Source organism: Choloepus didactylus, chromosome 3 (genome assembly GCF_015220235.1).
Source record: "Choloepus didactylus isolate mChoDid1 chromosome 3, mChoDid1.pri, whole genome shotgun sequence".
NCBI classification, from domain to species: Eukaryota; Metazoa; Chordata; class Mammalia; order Pilosa; family Megalonychidae; genus Choloepus; species Choloepus didactylus.
This window is the reverse complement of record NC_051309.1, coordinates 199,194,082-199,212,151: the sequence shown is the minus strand read 5'-3', so window position 1 is coordinate 199,212,151 and position 18,070 is coordinate 199,194,082. Positions and strand designations below refer to the sequence as shown.

The 18,070-nt window shown below is 34.7% G+C and overlaps 1 protein-coding gene and 1 pseudogene across 5 annotated transcripts; both read left to right on the top strand.

Annotated features, from left to right (window-relative positions):
- The first annotated feature begins 196 nt into the window (after positions 1–196).
- Positions 197–15,191, top strand: RWDD4 (RWD domain containing 4). Of its 5 annotated transcripts, none has more exons than XM_037831076.1 (8): positions 197–477; positions 3,100–3,180; positions 6,823–6,928; positions 7,013–7,160; positions 8,529–8,646; positions 10,840–10,889; positions 11,030–11,032; positions 13,351–15,191. In XM_037831076.1, the coding sequence occupies exons 3-8, from the start codon at positions 6,903–6,905 to the stop codon at positions 13,381–13,383; spliced, it is 378 nt and encodes a 125-aa protein (XP_037687004.1). In that variant the 5' UTR covers positions 197–477; positions 3,100–3,180; positions 6,823–6,902; the 3' UTR covers positions 13,384–15,191. The 5 variants fall into 5 exon arrangements, with proteins under 5 accessions (XP_037687004.1, XP_037687002.1, XP_037687000.1 ...); XM_037831074.1 differs by having other exon boundaries at positions 6,819–6,928; positions 8,572–8,646; XM_037831072.1 differs by having other exon boundaries at positions 6,819–6,928.
- Positions 5,222–5,321, top strand: LOC119530698 (annotated as a pseudogene).
- Positions 15,192–18,070: the final 2,879 nt, after the last annotated feature.

The window sequence follows — 18,070 nt, the reverse complement described above, 5'->3', positions numbered from 1 at the left end:
CTATCTCCACCTCCACTGCACAGGAAGCACTTTCTGGGCCTGAGTGACAGCGTCCTCCACCAATCGCTGTCTCCGAACTTTACGCTACTGCACAAAACGTAAGGAAGATGGTGGATTTTCTAAAAGCGAACGATTTGGGGGCGGAGAGAGAAGGAACCAATAGGAGAAGCGAGGGGGAAGAGGCGGGGCCTCTGGCTTACCTCCCTGCTGCCGCTCCTCAGTCGCCCTGGCGCCCCTCCTTCGGCGGCCTCGCATCCCCGCCCACAGACCCCTGCCCGCGACTCCCAGCCTCCTGAGACCCCCGGGCGTCCCTGACTCCCGACTGCGGGTGCGAAGGGAGTGCCGCCGCCGGGGGCTCGGAAGGGGTCGCCCGGGTCCCAGGACCACCGCCCCTAGCTGCTGCTTGGTCCTCGCAAACGCGTTCCGCCTGGGAGGCGATCAACGGTTGGCGCGATGAGTGCCAACGAGGACCAAGAGGTGAGTCTCCCGGGCTGGACGCCCCTCTCCCCGCGCAGGCAGCCCCGCACGTGTCCTTCGCCCCTAGATCCGACGTAGCCTGGCTATAGTCCCCGAAGTTTACCGGTGCCGTGCGAGGAGAGCCACGCAGGCTTGAATGGGTAGGAGTCCGTCTCTGCCTCCCCACTTCAGCAGTTGTCATGTTTGCACACCCCGGGGTTACCCCAGGTTTCCTTAATAACAAGGAAGACTGTCCTTGATCCATGACCCGGGTGCTCTTGGCTCGCCTTTAATCCCGCTTGTTGTTTAGTGCTGGTATACTGAGTTATGGATTTGGAACCAAATTACCTTTCAATTTTAAAATCTGTTGGCTGGTAGAAAGATGGTTAATTGAGTTAGTTAAATTTCTGGTAGAGAAAAGTAATGACTTCCGTATCTCCGGTTTCTGTCCATATTGTTTGGTGGAAATCATTTGCCTATTTGACAGTTGTCCATAGGATACGAAGTTTATTTTAAGCATACGTGTACCACCTGAATTGCATGATTTATGCTCAGTTATTTTCTTGTGAAAGGTTTCTTTGAAATCGAATCATAAAATATTAGAATTGGAAAGAATGGTACAGGTCATCTCTAAGGGAACCTTCTAATTTTGTAACATATACAAAAAGTGCAATGTGGGGAAAAGGGTTTACAGAGGTAAAGTGATTTGCCCCAGGGCTGCACAGTGAGTTATATGGTAGAATCAGAACTAGAACCCAGGTCTCCTAGAAAAGTAGCATTCATTCATTTTTCGTTTAGAATATATTGCTTGAAGTTAGTGCTTTCACATGATAGATTTAATATAATCTCTGAATTGGCATTTACCTTTAAAGGATCCAAAGTCCAATAAGCTGGTTGCTATCTGAATCCCTTCTAAAATAGTCCTGCCAGGTGAGTTTCCAAGCCAGTGCTTCAACTGTTCTGTCTCTCTGCAAAGCAGGGAGCATGTAGTGGAATGTTTCTCAAAATAGAACCCATGGCCACGGAGTTACAACCACTTGAGTGGTTGTTAGAAAAACAGATGTTCACATTCCACCTCTGAGCTGCTAAATCAAAATTTCTATTGTGGGGTCCAGGGATCTTCATTTTAACCAGAAAATTCCATTCCTCTTCCACATGACTGACTTTCAGATCTTTGAAGAACAGTTTCCACACCTTTTCTCAGACTTTCCTTTTAGCTTTTTTTTTTCCCATACTTTTTAGTTCCTTCACTATCCGGGAATCCTGTCTGTAGACAGGTTGTGAGTTTATTTATATTCTGTTTTAGATGTGGCATCACACTGTTTTCTACAGCTAAATTTACTGTCAACTAAAACCCTTTAAGTGATTTTTATATATATGTAGCTGCAAAGGAATATATCTATCATCCTCTACATGTGTATTTACTATCCTAGTACAAGTTCTTCTGATCCACCATGTTAAATTTCATCTTGTTAGATTGTTTTTCAACAATTGTTTTCTGCTACCAGCATGATTTACTGTCCCATCAAATTGTCAGCCACAAATTTGATAAGCCTGGCTTCAAATTTTGTTCCTAAGTCATTAATTAAAAGACAGGAAAAGATTAAGGTTAGAAGGTATAGTGCTATCTTTTGGGTAAAGTTCATTCTAATCTGATCTTCTTAATTACTCTTTGAATCCAGTTTGAATTCCTGTATTCTTTTCTATAAAGGTAGCAAGAGAAACCCCCTGGAGCCTTGCTGAAATCCATATAAGCTGTTCTGTGTCTTTTCCTAATGTCCAGTCAAATTTCCCTTTCCAAAAAGGGTATGGGTTGTTTAGATATGTCTTGTTTTTCATGTGCTTTCTAGGTTTTAGAAATTACACCTTACTCCCCTACACTCTCACAATTTCTTTGATAATCTGTTTTAAAATTTTATTCCTGTAGGTCAAGCTCACCCATCTTTGGTTTGTAGAATCCATGACAAGCATCGTTTTGAAAACGAAAATATTTATCCAAGTGCAGTTTTCCTTAGCTTTTTTCGTCTTAGGGATTCTTCAGAGATCACAAACAGTGACTAGAACTTCTCATTTAAAAGCCTACAATGTTCTAAGAAATATTTCCAGGCAAGGATTACTAGTTACATTTACTCTTGCGGTCCTGTCTCCCATCTTGTCAACCTTTTTCTACCTCCCATTTTTTTTAAGTTATTTTTATTGTCCTCAAGTGTTTTTTTAATTCTGTGGAAAAGATAACAAATGTACATTTTTTAGAAATAATGGGAAATTATTGTGTTTCACATTTCTCATCTCCAAGTTTAATGTTATTTTTACCCCAGGCTGTTTTTTAGCAGAGCAACAAAGGGCACATGCCCTGAAGTTGCTTTAAACTGTATCTCATTTTTTATTCTCCTTAGTAGAAAAGAGAAAATAATAGGATCCTCTTCATAAGACTGATGTGAGGATTGAGTGAGATAATACAGTGTAAACTATGCTAAGCACAAAGTTTCAAAGTAATATTACTATTATTGTAATATGTTGGTGGATGCAAGTATATTATAAGTAACTGTTACATAGTTGAGTGGGCTTGAATCAGAAACTGAAGACACTATTTCTAATCTATTTATACCACAAAACCAAACTCATTTAATTCATTTCTTTCAGATGGAACTAGAAGCATTACGTTCGATTTATGAAGGAGATGAAAGTTTCCGGGAATTAAGTCCAGTTTCATTTCAATATAGGGTAAGACATGGCATGAGTAGGAGCACTTACTACTTTGCCAGAAAATACTAAAGATTGCTAAAAACGGTGATTTTGTTTTTTAAATCCAAGTGATTTATTTTAAATCTATTATGTTGTCATATTTGCTGAAGCATTTAAATAAAAACTCATCTCCAAAATATGAGTTATTTTTAACATTTGAAAACTTAATTTAGAAATTTTTGAAAACCAGCATAACTTTTTATTATAACAGAATCATAAAATGTTAGAAACAGAGGAAACCATAAAAATTATATGATTTTACCTTCTTATCTTAAAGATAACTTCTCTCAGTGACTTTACCATGTTCCCACAGCTGATATTAACAAATATTATGATTAAAATTCAGGTCTCTGAATTCCAAGTCCAGTATTCTTTTTACTGTCCTATAAAATGGTCAAGAAAATTATGTTTTCTTAATTTTGTATTCCAAATGTGTATAAATATTTTTTACCAATGTGAAATGTGGCTTTTTCTTTAAATGCAGTTGCCCATTAATCTGTCTTCCATATAAAACAGTGTTAGTATTTTATGAATAAATAATATAAATCATTTAAATGATTTTTAAGTGTCAATGGGTGGGAAAGTTTTTTGGTTATCATTTACACTGTCACCATTTAAAATAAATTGTATGAGAAATGATCCTTAAACATGATTTATTATAGATTTCTCACAATAAGTATATTCTTTAGAGTTACTTCCTTTGGATACTCTCCTCTCTGCTCAGCTCTTCTCAGTTTCCTTCCGTGTTAACAATCCTTTCATTATCTCCATATGTGTAATAATCAAAGGACTTTTAATAGACAAAGTTAACAGTGGAGTTAACTCCAAGACCCTTCTTTTTGAATTCAGCTGCCTCCCAGACTTTCCCCAACAACCACTGCCATCCTCCCCTCAGCAAGTGGGATATTGAGAATTCCCCCATGCTTTCCTGAATGTCTTATTAATAGCAGCAGTTAATTATTGAGTACAATGTGCAGAATGCTGTTGGACTTGTGTATGTCCTGTAGGATAGACACTGATGTGACTCATAGGATGGATTTAAGAGGGATGAAAAGTGAGGTTGGGAAACAGTTTGTAGAGAGTCAAAGGATCTGGAGCATAGTTCTGGATGTGTCCTCGTGCAGAGTAGTTCAGTAGCCTCCTAAATTATTTCCCTGCTCTAAGTGCTTTCTTCAGCTTCCCCCCTGGTGCTCCATCATTAGTCTTCCAACAGATTACTAAATAGCCTTTTAAAACCAACATAAGTAGTCATCCCATTCCCCTGTTTAAAAAGGTTTCTCCACGGTTTCCTCTTGCCCATAGAAGTGAGGACTAGATTCCTTAGCTTGACACTCAAGACCCTTCCATTTTATTCCTAACTCTCCAACTTTGCCAACCACTGCCATCCTTTAGGCCTAATGGAATGGTGAATGTTTTCCAGCTGTTTGGTTTTTTTTTGTTTTGTTTTCTTGTTTGTTTTTTTATCATATGTGCCTACTTCACCTTTAAAGCCCACCTCAGGCCTCCTCTGTGACATATTTGGGCCATATCTTCTGTATTTACCCTGACTGGTTTAACCATCCCCCATTTCTTCAGACTTGATCCTGTCACTTTGAAATGTTACTCATACTGCATTTTATTGAGTCATCTGAATATCTGGGTCCCTTAAAGTCAGGAGTGGTCTTAACACAGTGTGAGGCATGTGGCAATTTGTTCCTAAATGCACTTGACTAAGGACTTAGTGATCGCATAAAGCAAGTAACTTTTATTACTTTTTTATTATCTATTTATTTAAAACACAAGCACAAACTGATGAAGTCCATTATGTAGGTAATAGACTCATGTAGGTATATCAATAGATCCCTAAATTTATTTGACGTGATATCTGAGCCTCACATTATGTTGGTACAGGGTAAGATTGAAGATGAGGGATGAAAAATTAGAGGTCAGAAAAAAAAGGAAAAGTTAGTAATAATTTGGGAATGGAAATTTCAAAAATCTTGTTGCTGTTATTTTAAGTTTAAAAAAAAAAACCACAAAAGTGCTGCTTTTACAACACATATACCAAAAATAATACAGAGAAGATTAGCACAGCCATGTGTAAGGTTGAGATGCTTATTTGTGAATCATTCCATAGTTTTTTAGAAAATCATCATTTTATGAATAACTACCATTGTAATAATTGATTCAAGCAAGGATCAATAATGGATGCATAAACCTTTGGGTGAAAGGTTGTTGAAGAATAAGATATTCACATGACTTTTTAGTATCACCCACATATCACTTTTTAATTACAAAATGAAAAAGATACCTTCACAATGGAGAAACATGGCATAATACCACCTTAACCAAGCACTCAAACTTAGTATCACCAATGATGATTCTAAAAGACCTTGTATGATACTATGAAAGTACCACATCCTATATAGCATACTTACCAAAAATGTTTAATCAGAATCTGAATAGAGGAAACAGTCCAGATCTAGGAACATTATACAAGAAAGCTGGCATGGACTATTTGTCATAAAAGTCATTTAAAAAAAAAGAGAGAGAGAGAGAGGCCTGGCGACTGTTTTAAACTAAAGGAAAATAAAGGGACTTGCCAACCAAATGCAATTCATGACCCTTCATTTGATTATGGATATGGGGGTGGGATGGGGATCTATTAAATGATATCATGGATACGACTGGGGACTTAGTATGATTTGTCATTAGATATTTTTCTATCATTGTTGAATTTTGGGGGTGTGATAATGTTACTGGAGTTATAAAGAAGCATGTCCTTAGTCTCAGAAGATACTTTACTCCTAAATATTTGAGCACATCATGAAGTCTGCAGTTTACTTTCAAATGGTTAAACACAAACCAAAGAGAAAAATCACACACATAATGAAGGGGGAATGCTGTGATGAGAGAAAAAAGATAAAGCAAATGGGGCATAAAATTTCTGTTTGGTGAATAAGATAAATGTCAGTGAGTGTTCATTGCATTATTTCAGATTTTCTGTCAGATTAAAATTCTTCAAAATAAAAAATTGGGGAAGAAAGAGAAACAAAAGACATCTTCAGGTTATTCAGGAGTTGACTGGCCAATCCAAGGCATTCCTTTATTTCTTTGCCTTTTCCTTTTGTCCTCTTAATTTTACATTTCATTTTCTGACCTCTTTGAGATTGTACTAAGAAAATGAATTTACTGATTCTTAGAACTGCTTCTTATAGTTTAGCTATTGGAAAACCTAAAACAAAGATGAGGTGCTTCAAGTTTGTGCGTTATTATTTTTGTCCATCCATCCTCTTCGTGTTCCCCACAGTGATGTATATTATCTTCATCCTCAGAAAACTTTGGTGAAGCAAACAAAAATATATAAGACATAGTCTTGGTGCTGGAAATGCTGGTGGGCTGGTTGGACAGACAGGCCATGGCACAAACTAAATGCATTAAGACAGACTAGGAAGTCAGGGTGTCTTTATACTCCCCGCACCCTCTACTCAGTCTTACCCTGTACCCCTAAATTTTCAAAATACTAAATTTCTGGTCTGAGAATGAGCATTGGAAAGAAGTCATCATTTTAAAGATCATAATTTAGTGCTCTGTCTTTGTATCACTTTTTACAAGCCTAAGATTTCCCTTTTCTTCAGATAGGTGAAAATGGTGATCCCAAAGCCTTCTTAATAGAGATTTCCTGGACAGAAACATATCCCCAAACACCTCCAATTATATCTATGAACGCTTTTTTTAACAACACCATGTGAGTAGTGTTTCATTTTCATTGTTTTCTGCTTTGCTCTCCCTTTTACTTTTCTCTTAGCGATCTGTTTGTTGTTCATTGTAGATCATCAGCTGTAAAGCAGAGTATATTGGCCAAATTACAGGAAGCAGTTGAAGTTAATCTTGGAACTGCTATGACATACACATTGTTTGAATATGCCAAAGACAATAAAGAACAATTCATGGAGAACCACCATCCTGTTAATTCTACGGTGAGTGTGTGATTTGTGTTTTGTTTTGTTTTGTTTGTTTTGCTCTGCTAGTGATTTTTACTAGTTACTATTTAAAAAAAATATATTAGAAGGGGACTTTGTGTTAGATTTAGAAGGAGTTACATCTGAGTTCAGTAAGAACAGTGAATTTTCAATTTCTTATCTTCTGTTTCACTTAGAAAATAAAATTATGTTCTCTAGATTTTGTTCAGCATCAAAGACTAGAATACTTCATGTGTCCATCAAAACTGAGACATTATAGAAACTACTATTTTTAAAATTTATTTGATCTCTTTATAAAGCTTAGATAGTTGGAGATTTCTTATGTAGGCCTAAAATATTCATGAAATTGCTTTCTCCATGAGGCTTCTTTCATTATAAATAACCATGCCATGGTTCAAATTGAAAGTATTGCAACATAAGGAGACTTAGTTGAATAGAAAAAAATAATTGTTTTATTTCTAGAATAATTTTAGAAATTATCATCTTTTATGACATTAAGCTTCTATGTATTAACACCCCTTTGTACCAAGTCTTGACCAAAAGACATTCAATGGTCAGTATTAATTCAGTTTTGTCTTGTGAGCCAAACTGACCACAAAGGCCAGGCCTTCTGCTTGAGTGGCTTTGGCTTCCATATTCCCCATGGGACATAGAAGAACATTGAGAAGCAACAGGAGGAGCAGTAGGGATGGTAGTTAGGATTATAGACTCTGGATCAGACTGCCTATTTTCATATCTTCATTGCACCACTTGCTGTGTGACTTTGGACAAGCCTCTAATCTCTATGCTCAGTTTCCTCATCTGTAAAATGGGGATTATAATAGTATCTACTTTGTAAAATTGTAATGAGAATCAAATGAGTAATATATGTCAAATATTCAGAACAATACTTGGCACCTAGTAAGCATTTTAACTATCATAAACTCTAACTATATGAACTCAAATGTTTTAAAGGTTTTTTCGTTTTTCCAGGAAACAGTATATTCTAGGCAGGTACATGTGATTTTTCTAAAGACACACATAATTTTCTAAAGACATGTTTAAATTTCCAAATTATAGCAAATTAACTGAATTATAAAACTACCTTGGAGCCTCAACAAAATGCCAGTGTCAGATCTTCCTTCCCAGGAACCTGGTTTTAAGAATTGCAGTTTTTATTATGTCCTTCAATGTGAACTTTTCGAAGAGTGAAACCAACAATGTAGTAAGGACACCTGACTTAATAAATGAATAATAATAATAGAGCACTCTTTTACTTCATAAATCTAAAAATTATCAGCCCATTTCAGGAAGTAGCTATAGTTAGTATACTTCAGTAAGTTTTAAGGCATGAGTCAAAAAATTCTTTCTTTTTTCCTTTTTTAGACATCCATAAGTAATATCATCTCTGTTGAAACTCCTAATACAGCCGCATCAAGTAAGAAAAAAGACAAAAAAGAACAACTTTCAAAAGCCCAGAAACGTAAGCTGGCAGATAAAACAGGTTTGTGTTTTTTTTTCTTCTGTAACACAGATCAGTGTGTTGCTTTTTAGTGTGATATGGGGGCTTAATATATTTTGATTTAGAAAATTAGGTCTCTACTCTCTTCTTGTAAAATTTGCATGAGACACTTGTCTTTGGTTACATATATATATTGAAAATATTTACTAATACTTCATCATAAGAGAGAACCATTTGAGAAGAAAGCAAAGTGGTAAAGCGTGATAAACGAGTCTTGAGATTGAAAAACATTAGAAAAGTATACAAAAACTTGTTTCCTACCTGTGTGCTCTTAACACATTTGGGGTTTTCCTACTTGTTTACCTCTATGGCAGGTTGCAAATTCTTGAAAATTTGTTAAAATAGAACTTTCATTTGAGATGAAGTCTGGTATCCCATTAGATCGTAGCACAATAAATAATATAATATTTTGTCTGCAGTTGACTTATTTACACAACAGCAATAAGATTTAAAAATAGAATTCTTGTGTGTCCTAAACTAGAATCCTTTGGTATAGAACATTAGAAGAATGTTATAAACTCCAGCTTATATTGACAATAGTATTTGGTCTCTTTTGCAGATTGAAACCCAGTCTGTAAACCTTTTTCCCAGTCACGGAAAATAACGCCATCACATGTGCACATAAACACTTTTGCTTATACTTACACTTGTACTTACCTTTATACTTACACTTATATTTATGCATGTATGTGTGTGCTATTGGTGTAAGATTACAAGCTGCCATCTAATGAGAAGAACTAACCCTGTTAATTTGGGAAGGAAGGTTACCATGCCCTTTTATAAAGTGATGGTGATGGTAGTTTTGGGCTGTTTATGTCTTGTGTAATGTCTGTTTGTAGCAGAATAAAAAGATAGTAACCCTGTGTTGATTCTCAAAAACATTTTTGAAATTGTAAAGATTTGTGAGATAAAAAATCTGGGAATCCATTATGCTAAATACCAAACCAGCATTAAAGTATAAACAGCTGAAGCAGTAAATTGTTAGCCATTGAAGTCTATGTTTTAGAATTTATAGTTAATTTCTTTTTGGAATGTTTTAGCATCTGTGTCAGTACTTACATTTGAAAGTAAACATTTTCTAGTATCACCCAGTTATCTGTCGCTTTCATGCAGTTACGTAATGACCTATGATCATTCCCTGTTGTTGATATCTCCCTGCTCCATCCCCTAGATGATGCCCATGTAAGGTCATTAACTTCTATAATTAGTATAGAACTCTGTGACTGGCAGCTGTCATTCTGAATAGAACTTTAATGGGACAGGCATGGGACTGTGTGTAAAAATCGTAGTTACTAAAATTGATCTGCCCCTGTGCCCTTTATAACCAGTAGCCAGTGGGATAAGATTCTTATTAGTATGAGGGAGAAAAGAATCATTAGCATCTAAAATTGAACTCCAGTAATATTGTTTCTATACTATAAGAATCATGGGGTTAGTTTCTGTTTCCCTTGCTATAAAGTTAATATAATCTTGTTTTGAAGGCAGATTTTGAAGTTTCTATAAAATGATTTTTTAATTGTATTTATTTTTTAAACTATTCTTTAAATTTAAATATTCTGCTAAAAGCACTTTATAAGCTGTAAATTCCTGTATAAAGGTTGAGTTTGGTTTTAAACACCTCCCAAAAGATTAAAGCCCTTTCTAAAATAGTCTTAGATTAAATAATGAATATTTGATCAGAGCACAGCAAGGAATAAATAAGTTAACCGGCCCTTCTCTTAGTCCTGAAGCATGACTTTTGTTTATAAGTCCTCCTGTCTTGAGCCTAGCTTCTTGGTGTGAAATGCTAACGCATGAAACAGTAAGCTGACAGAGCTTCTTACTTAATAATCAGTAACCTTGTAGAAAGCAATAAAACTTATGTAAAGGCATGCAGCTTATAAATTGATTAGTTCCTCTTCCCTGGCATTACCAACCCACCTCCACATGTCTTCCATCATGTCGAGTTTTGTCTTGATTGGAAGATTGGGTAAATGTAAAAAGGAGGTATATCTGAAATACTTTGCAAATATCTCCAGAACAGTGCTTTCAGTTCATGATGATGATAAATTATTTTTCCAACTTTAGTAATATGTGATTTTAAAAAATAGTAAATAAAATCTTATTTATTAGATGATAGTTGATTTTAAATTAACTTATTGGTCTTAGAAACATAACTGTTTTTGTATCCTCTAGATCACAAAGGGGAACTTCCTCGAGGATGGAACTGGGTTGATGTGGTTAAGGTATATATATTTGTCTTCTAGTTTCCAAAAAAATTGTTATAATCATTGCTGTCAAGTAATGAAATTTGTATCTTCCATCCCACCCCGGCTCTGCAACCTTTGGATTTTACTGGGATTTCTGTTTCCTTTTTTACATTAAGCATGTAAGTATTTTTGAAATATCCTTCGCATTCTTCTCTTCCTTATACTCTGTTTTAGATTTTCATTTTTTTATTAATGGATAATCTGTAGATGTAAGTTAGAGCTACACTAAAATAATGCTATTTATGTAAATATTTCTTAAGAATTAACATGCGTAAGTATAACTAAATTAGCAATAATACGGAAAATGAGGAAAACAAGTCATGGAAAGGAATGTTTTGATTTCAACTATTTTTTTAGGAGAGACTCTAAATCTAATTGCCAAGAAAGATTTCCTGTTGTTTAAAATTGTTTACATTCCATTTTGGATTTTTCTGCCGCTTTCTCTCAATATATTTCTTGTATTATTTGTAATTTTAAATGTATTAAACTGATACTTAACCCAATAAGTTAATTCTCTTTGCAAGACTTCATAAATAAGTTTCGCATGCCAATTTAGTGCCACTGTTGCTGTGAGAAGTGATTAGTATGATCCAAGAGTAGTTAAAGATTAGGATTTTAGGGAGGACACACAAGTATTGATAATTTACAACTTTTAATTCCTAAAGATTATTTTGAATTCAGCTTGTTGGGCCATGGAATGCATTTTTTATAGAAACTATTTAAAATAATATTTGTGCTTCTAGAATCTAGTTCAAAAAATATTACCTGGGAGTAGGGAGCCAGGAGCTACAATTGGAATAAAGAAACACAGTATATCTTCTCTCTCTCCTGAGCAAGAGGTTGACCCTATACACGATTATTTGCATGGGTGAAGCTTCTTTGGCATTCTCTTATTTACCCAGGCCCCTGCCTACTGATGCTCGATGCATGCTTCACTTTGTCTGAGTTGTCCCTTTAGGTAGCTCGCCTGCTATATCTGTTCTCTCTTTGAAATGCTCTGTGCTCCAGAATGAACTATTTCCCCAGTCAGAATGCCTCTTCTTCTCAATGCAGCAGATCTCAGCTGAAAGTGAGAAGAAAAATATGGTAATAGTGCTCCTCCTTCCCTAGCTCCAGAAGTTTTCTGTTTTGTTTTTTTCTTTAAGAGAGTCCCTTTTAATATAAATTAGAATTTATATTCTAATTCATAGAGGAAAGTAAAATTTAAATAATCCAGTAATCTTGGGAGATGGGAGAGAATATTTTTAGGAAGGAGGTTACCAACTAGACATGGTATGGTCTCAGAATCTGTTATCCTAAGCCAAACTGTGGTCTGTGGACCCCTGGGAGATCTCTGTGACCCACTCAAGAGGTCTGTGAGCTCCAAACTATTTTCATCATAATACTAAGACATTGTTTGTCTCTTTTACTATTTTTTCATGAGTGCCCAGTGATGTTTTCCAGAGGCAGCATGATGTGTAATGATATCATCACTAATGTCCTATGAGAACACTAATAGAATGTGTGCATGTATGTGTATTCTTGTGTTTTCCAGAGGTTTCTGTGGTCATAGGTTTAGGATCTAAGTATGCATTTTTTTATATTATACATTTTTTTATATCATGTATTTATCTAAGCAGCTGGTTCTTTATTCTGGTCAGACTTGCCTTTATATTCTTTGGAAATTTTATCTGGCCCCAAAATTCGCCAGAAAAAAATTGTAATTTAAGATTTTTATCATACTTTCTAAACTGTACTTTAAGAATTTGCCTTCTGTAATAGAAAACAAAAGTAGAAGAATGTCATTCATTTTTTAAATGCTTTTTCCTATTTGTATATTTTTGTTACCAATTTATTTCATGGAAAGCTTTAAGGGATTTCCCCCCACACACACACTTATTCTGTTGAGGTTATATACTTTTTTTAAAATTTTTTTGTATTAGAGAAGTTGTGGGTTTACAGAACAATCATGCATAAAATGCAGGATTCCCATACACCACCCCACCAACACTTGCTTTGGTGTGGAAAATGTCTTATAGTTGAAGGTAACACTTTTTCTTTAATTCTACTTTTTTTTTAACAGCAGTTATATTTGTTACAGTTGATGAAAGACTATTAAAGTAATGCTATAACCATAGTCCATAGTTTACATAGGGGTGTATTTTCCCCATATTCCCGGCCTACTTTTTTTTCACGTGTGTATCCACTTTATTACTCATCTACCCTTACACTGGTGAGGTTATATTTTTAAAGAATCCTGTTTGAAGTAGCTGTACCTGATGTTGAAAAGTAGTTATGTATGGTAAATGGTATAGATGTTTTAAGTTTCTTAAACCTTGTTGTCTGTTCTATTAACTCTAAATATTTAATTTTTATACTAAGTGGAAATAATTAATGAAAATAATATGATAGCTTAAACTTGTTGAATATTTATTTCCTTCTGTCTTTTTTTTTATAGTTAAGCAAAACTGGTTCTAAAGATGATGAATAGTATTTGGAATCTGAGACAACAAAAGAGCATCCTTTACAAAAGTAAACTGGATTCAAAATCTTTCATCACTCTTTTCTGGTATTGAAGTGGCTTTTTATAAAACACAATTTTTTGTATGTTTCTTATGTGAAAAATGTTGTAAGCTGTAAGTTCATTAAACGATCTGGTTGTATTAAATTATTTTCACAAACTTGCCTTAATAAAAGGTGAAAATGTTACTATTTAGTATACTTTATGAAGCCTATCAAGCTTTGTAAGTGGACAAATATGGGGGATAGTACATAATCAGTGTTAATTTATATGATCTTATTCTAGTGGATGTGATATATTTTTAAAGGAGAATGAACCCCTTTGAAACTCTCATCCCAGTGGAGCAAAATACTGAGCAAACAATTATTCAGCAGCCTGATCCATGTTAATTAGCTTCTCATCTTAAATCAAGTCTTCGTCCCTTCTTTCTCTTAATTACTTAAGCATAAATTGCTCCAGAGAAATTTACATCCTGGTATTTGTAGTTCCTTTTTATTTTTCAAGGATGAACTGCCTCCCTTTAGTAAATGGATATCTATTTATACTTGTCTCTTGGTTTGCATCAAGATGTTTGATCATGAGAGATTTCAATGCTTTGTGAAATAGGATAATATAAAAAACAAAAATCTGAATACATTAGAAAGTATTTTGAATAGCAATGATGGCTTTTATTTACATTTCTCTTTGCTACATATACCATAATGGAGTAAAAGATGCCTTAATATTTAATTTTTTATTGTTGGAGACAATGATTTTAATGAATTCCTATTTATCTGCTATTGTGTGTTTTTAATTATTTGATAACTGAAGTCTTCTGAATGGCTTAACAGAGAAACAAGTCTTGTCGCTTTTCAGAGCATCTCTTCAACTATACAAATGTATTTCTCAACCTGAGCATCTTTGCAATAATAGACATAGAAGTCTTTCAAATGCTGAATTGTAGTACATGCTTGATTTTAAAAGAAATCATTAATAGAGGAAAATATTGGTGTAGTTTTACCTTATCAGGAAAAATTATTGATGTTTATGTGTGATTTATAGTGATTTTGTATATATGTCCCATAAGAACACTTAGAACTACTGCTGTGGTACCCCGAAGGGTAGAAATGTTAGTTCCTCAAGTTATAGCTGTGCAGCTTGGGTCTGAGTTTTTAAAGAATAATGAACTTTTAAAGAAGTTACCTTAGAATAAGAGCAGTTTCTGGAGTTGTATTCTTGGTTTTTACTGGGTTAACATTAGCTTCAGTTAAAACTTTTGAATTATAAACTGTGTAATTAAAAGTGAAAGAGCTTAGTCTCATTTTCAAAAGCTGAATCATGATTTATTTCTTGAATTAATATGATAGAAACATTAAAATTCAGGACCACTGAAATAGGCCAACTTTTGTTTTCAGGTTGTGGTGTGTAAGTTTTGTTGTGTTTAATTGTTTGCTTGTGTTTTAAAGAAACTGAAAGAGCTAGCTCTACTAGTGGAAGAAAAAATACATTGTTTTGCTCTGATGATTCTAAAACTGTTCAGGCTTATTGTGGTTCATAGATGATTACCAAGAATGCTAGTTAAATACCAATGAACTATTTTTACTGTTTTATACGATATGTATGAATTTCTGTGAGTGATGGTGGTGGTGGTGCCTCCCATTACCTTATGTCAAATAGTTAAGCATTCTCGTTGATGTTGCCATCATCTGTTTAACACTCCCAGTATGTTTTCTGAATGTCTGTTTACTTAAAATGGTTTGGAATGACAAAACTAACAAGCAATAAAATCTTAATTCCAATGTTTTTTCTATGTTTTATTTAAAATCACTTGAAGAAAGAATCGATTTTACAAATCTCCATAACTTCATGGTGTGAAATGAACCCTCCTACTAGAAACTAGTAAAAATGTTGCATTAAAAAATATTTATTAAATGAGCTGACAAGAAAGTAAGGAATATGCAGAAAGCTAAAATTTTAAGTGAATATTGGAACCTGGAGGTTAAGGACAGCTTTAGTTTTCATAGCTTCCCAGGGCCCAAAAGACAGGAGATGAAATCCAGGAGCAGTCCAGAGTAGGGAGTCAGACACGCACACAAACAACACACACAAGACCCACCCCCCCCCCCCCCCCCCCCCCGAGGAAAAGCTCCTGTCCCAAACTTTGGTTCTGCTTGGAGGGATAACATGCAAATTTGCATATACATGCAAATTATATGTGTGCATACATATGCAAATTATGTGTATCTATATATATATAATTTTTTCCTGAAAGTTTGTAACCAAACTTACCTCACCCTTGGATTTAAGCCAAAATTCCTCCCCAAACGGGTGATCTTTTTCAAAACCCTTGAGCGAACAATGTAGTATGAAGTAGTACCAGTGGAAGAGCCTCTACACAACTGGCAGCAGTGAACACAAATCTCATGAAATGTGAGCTCACAGTCAGAAGTCACACAGTGTTCATAAGCAAGGCATCATGAGAGCCTGCTGAAAAGAAAATCAGATGGGATGATAAGAATCAAAGATATCATGTTGACATTACATAGAATTTTAAGTGGTTTTTTTTAATTAAAAAAATGAGGGAATTAAGCAACAAGAAACTATTACAAATCACATCAAGCAGAATTGGAAAAGAACCAAATAAAACTTCTAAAAACGAAAAATAATTGAAATTACAGTTCAAAGGGGAGTAAAACTAGTTATAATACTGCTTGCAAAGTGTACGTCGGCAAATTTGAAGCTTGTAAATATCCTGTGGAATGAAATAGGTACTAAACTTGCACTTTGGATTTTCTCTTTTTTGATTGTACCATTAGAATCTCAGTCATCATGTGATTTCTGCCTAGGCCACAACATATTAGAGTAGTTGGGTTATTCAAGCCTTTTCCAAGTTCTGCTTTATACTACAGCTACGCCCACCCTGGACCTTGTTTCAGAAGAGAAAAATTATGATGAGGATTTGGCCAGTGTTTCCAGAAAAGCTGATCACTTTAAAAATAATTAATAAATTTTTGAATCATGCTTTGTAATAACAGTATTTTGTTTTGTTTTGTTTTACCATTGGATCTTCTGCAGAGTAAAAGCAACAAGGGACCCTGATGATTATGATTCTGAATTTCTGTGTTTATCAGTTATGTGACAGAATTAAAAAGTCATGTGTTCTCTAGAGCGTTTTTCAAACTGTAGATTGCAATCTATTAATGAGGCAGGAAATTGAGGGTCTTTTCTAGCATTTTTTTTTTAATGGAATGGAAGAGAATAAAATGGAACAGAAAATACCAGCATGCTCTGTATGTTCTAAGAGTATGATTTGTGTGTAAATCTTGTTTAGGTTTTGGTGTGTGTATGTGTGGGTACTGGATCACTATGTAAAATGTATTTCTTAAAGTGAATAGTGCAAAAAGTTTGAAAGCCACTGATTGAAGCGTACAAAAGATGGCTCCTGTAACAACTTTGTATGAAAACTCAATTGTTAAAAACATAAAGTGTGCTTTTCAAAGTGCCCATGACTTTTGTCATTAATTTTGCTTTATTCCTATAAAAAACAATTAAGTAAAGCTACACTACACAATATTATGGGAAAGGAGCAAATATTTGATTTAGAATAAGATCTTTAATGACCTTGTAAATCTGTAATACAAATTCTTGCATAGCAATTTTTGCCTGTATGAAGAACTGAAGGGAACATTGAAGAGGCAATGCCTGAATAGATAAATAATTTTAATAGCTTTAATTTCTCACTGAAGGGATCTAAAAATAAGAAAATTATCTCACTTTTCCCACTATTTCTAGATGAATAATCATTTGCTTGCTGGGTTTCCTGTATAAATCTGTATAAATTGTCCCTAATAGGCTGATGGTGGTGATAAAATAGCCCGGAAACATTCCCACCCCTGCCCGTTTTCCCCTATTTGTTACTGCTGGCACATGAAAATTTGTGAGTGATCTTGCACGTTTCTCTGTGGCTTTCCATGGATATACTGTAATCTTTTCTGAGCTTTCAATAGAGATTTGGCCTGTTGGGAAACTATTTTTTCTTTTAAAAACAATAAACCATCTCCATGCCCGGATCTTTTTCCTTTTGTTAGTAAATAAGAATTCAACTTATAAAAATGGAGGAAACTGTCCACAGGAAAATAATGCAGGTAAAAACATTTGCTTCACAATTAAGTGGTTAGAAGTTAAACCATGAAATTATAAATATTATGGCAGTGTTTAGAGTACAGAATAGAGATAGAGAGAAAGGGTTTTGCCATTATAATATGTGTGTGAAATCAGCTTAAGAGAAATAACAACAGCCTTACTGTATGTAGACTGAAGATTTTCCTCTTACATGCTCCAGCACATCTTGCTTCTGCAAGGTGAAGCTGCATGACATTTGTTTTTACAGAGGGCAGTAGGTATTCTGAGTGTCTGTCTCACTTGTGAAGGAACTTTATAACATGGTTAGTCTCATTCTTCTGTAGCTTGGGAAGGTTTTAATCCCTCTGAGGTTTCTTCACTAGAAATGAGTACTTTAATTCCCACATTTTTTTTGCTGTCTGTTTTGTATCCTTGAAGTCACACTTTTTTTTCAAATACCTAACCGATAGTGTAATTTTTTTAAAACAGGAAAGTGAAAGAAGTTAAAACTTGGTTGAAAGCTTTTTCACCTGTTTCTGTTCCAAATCTTTGAAGA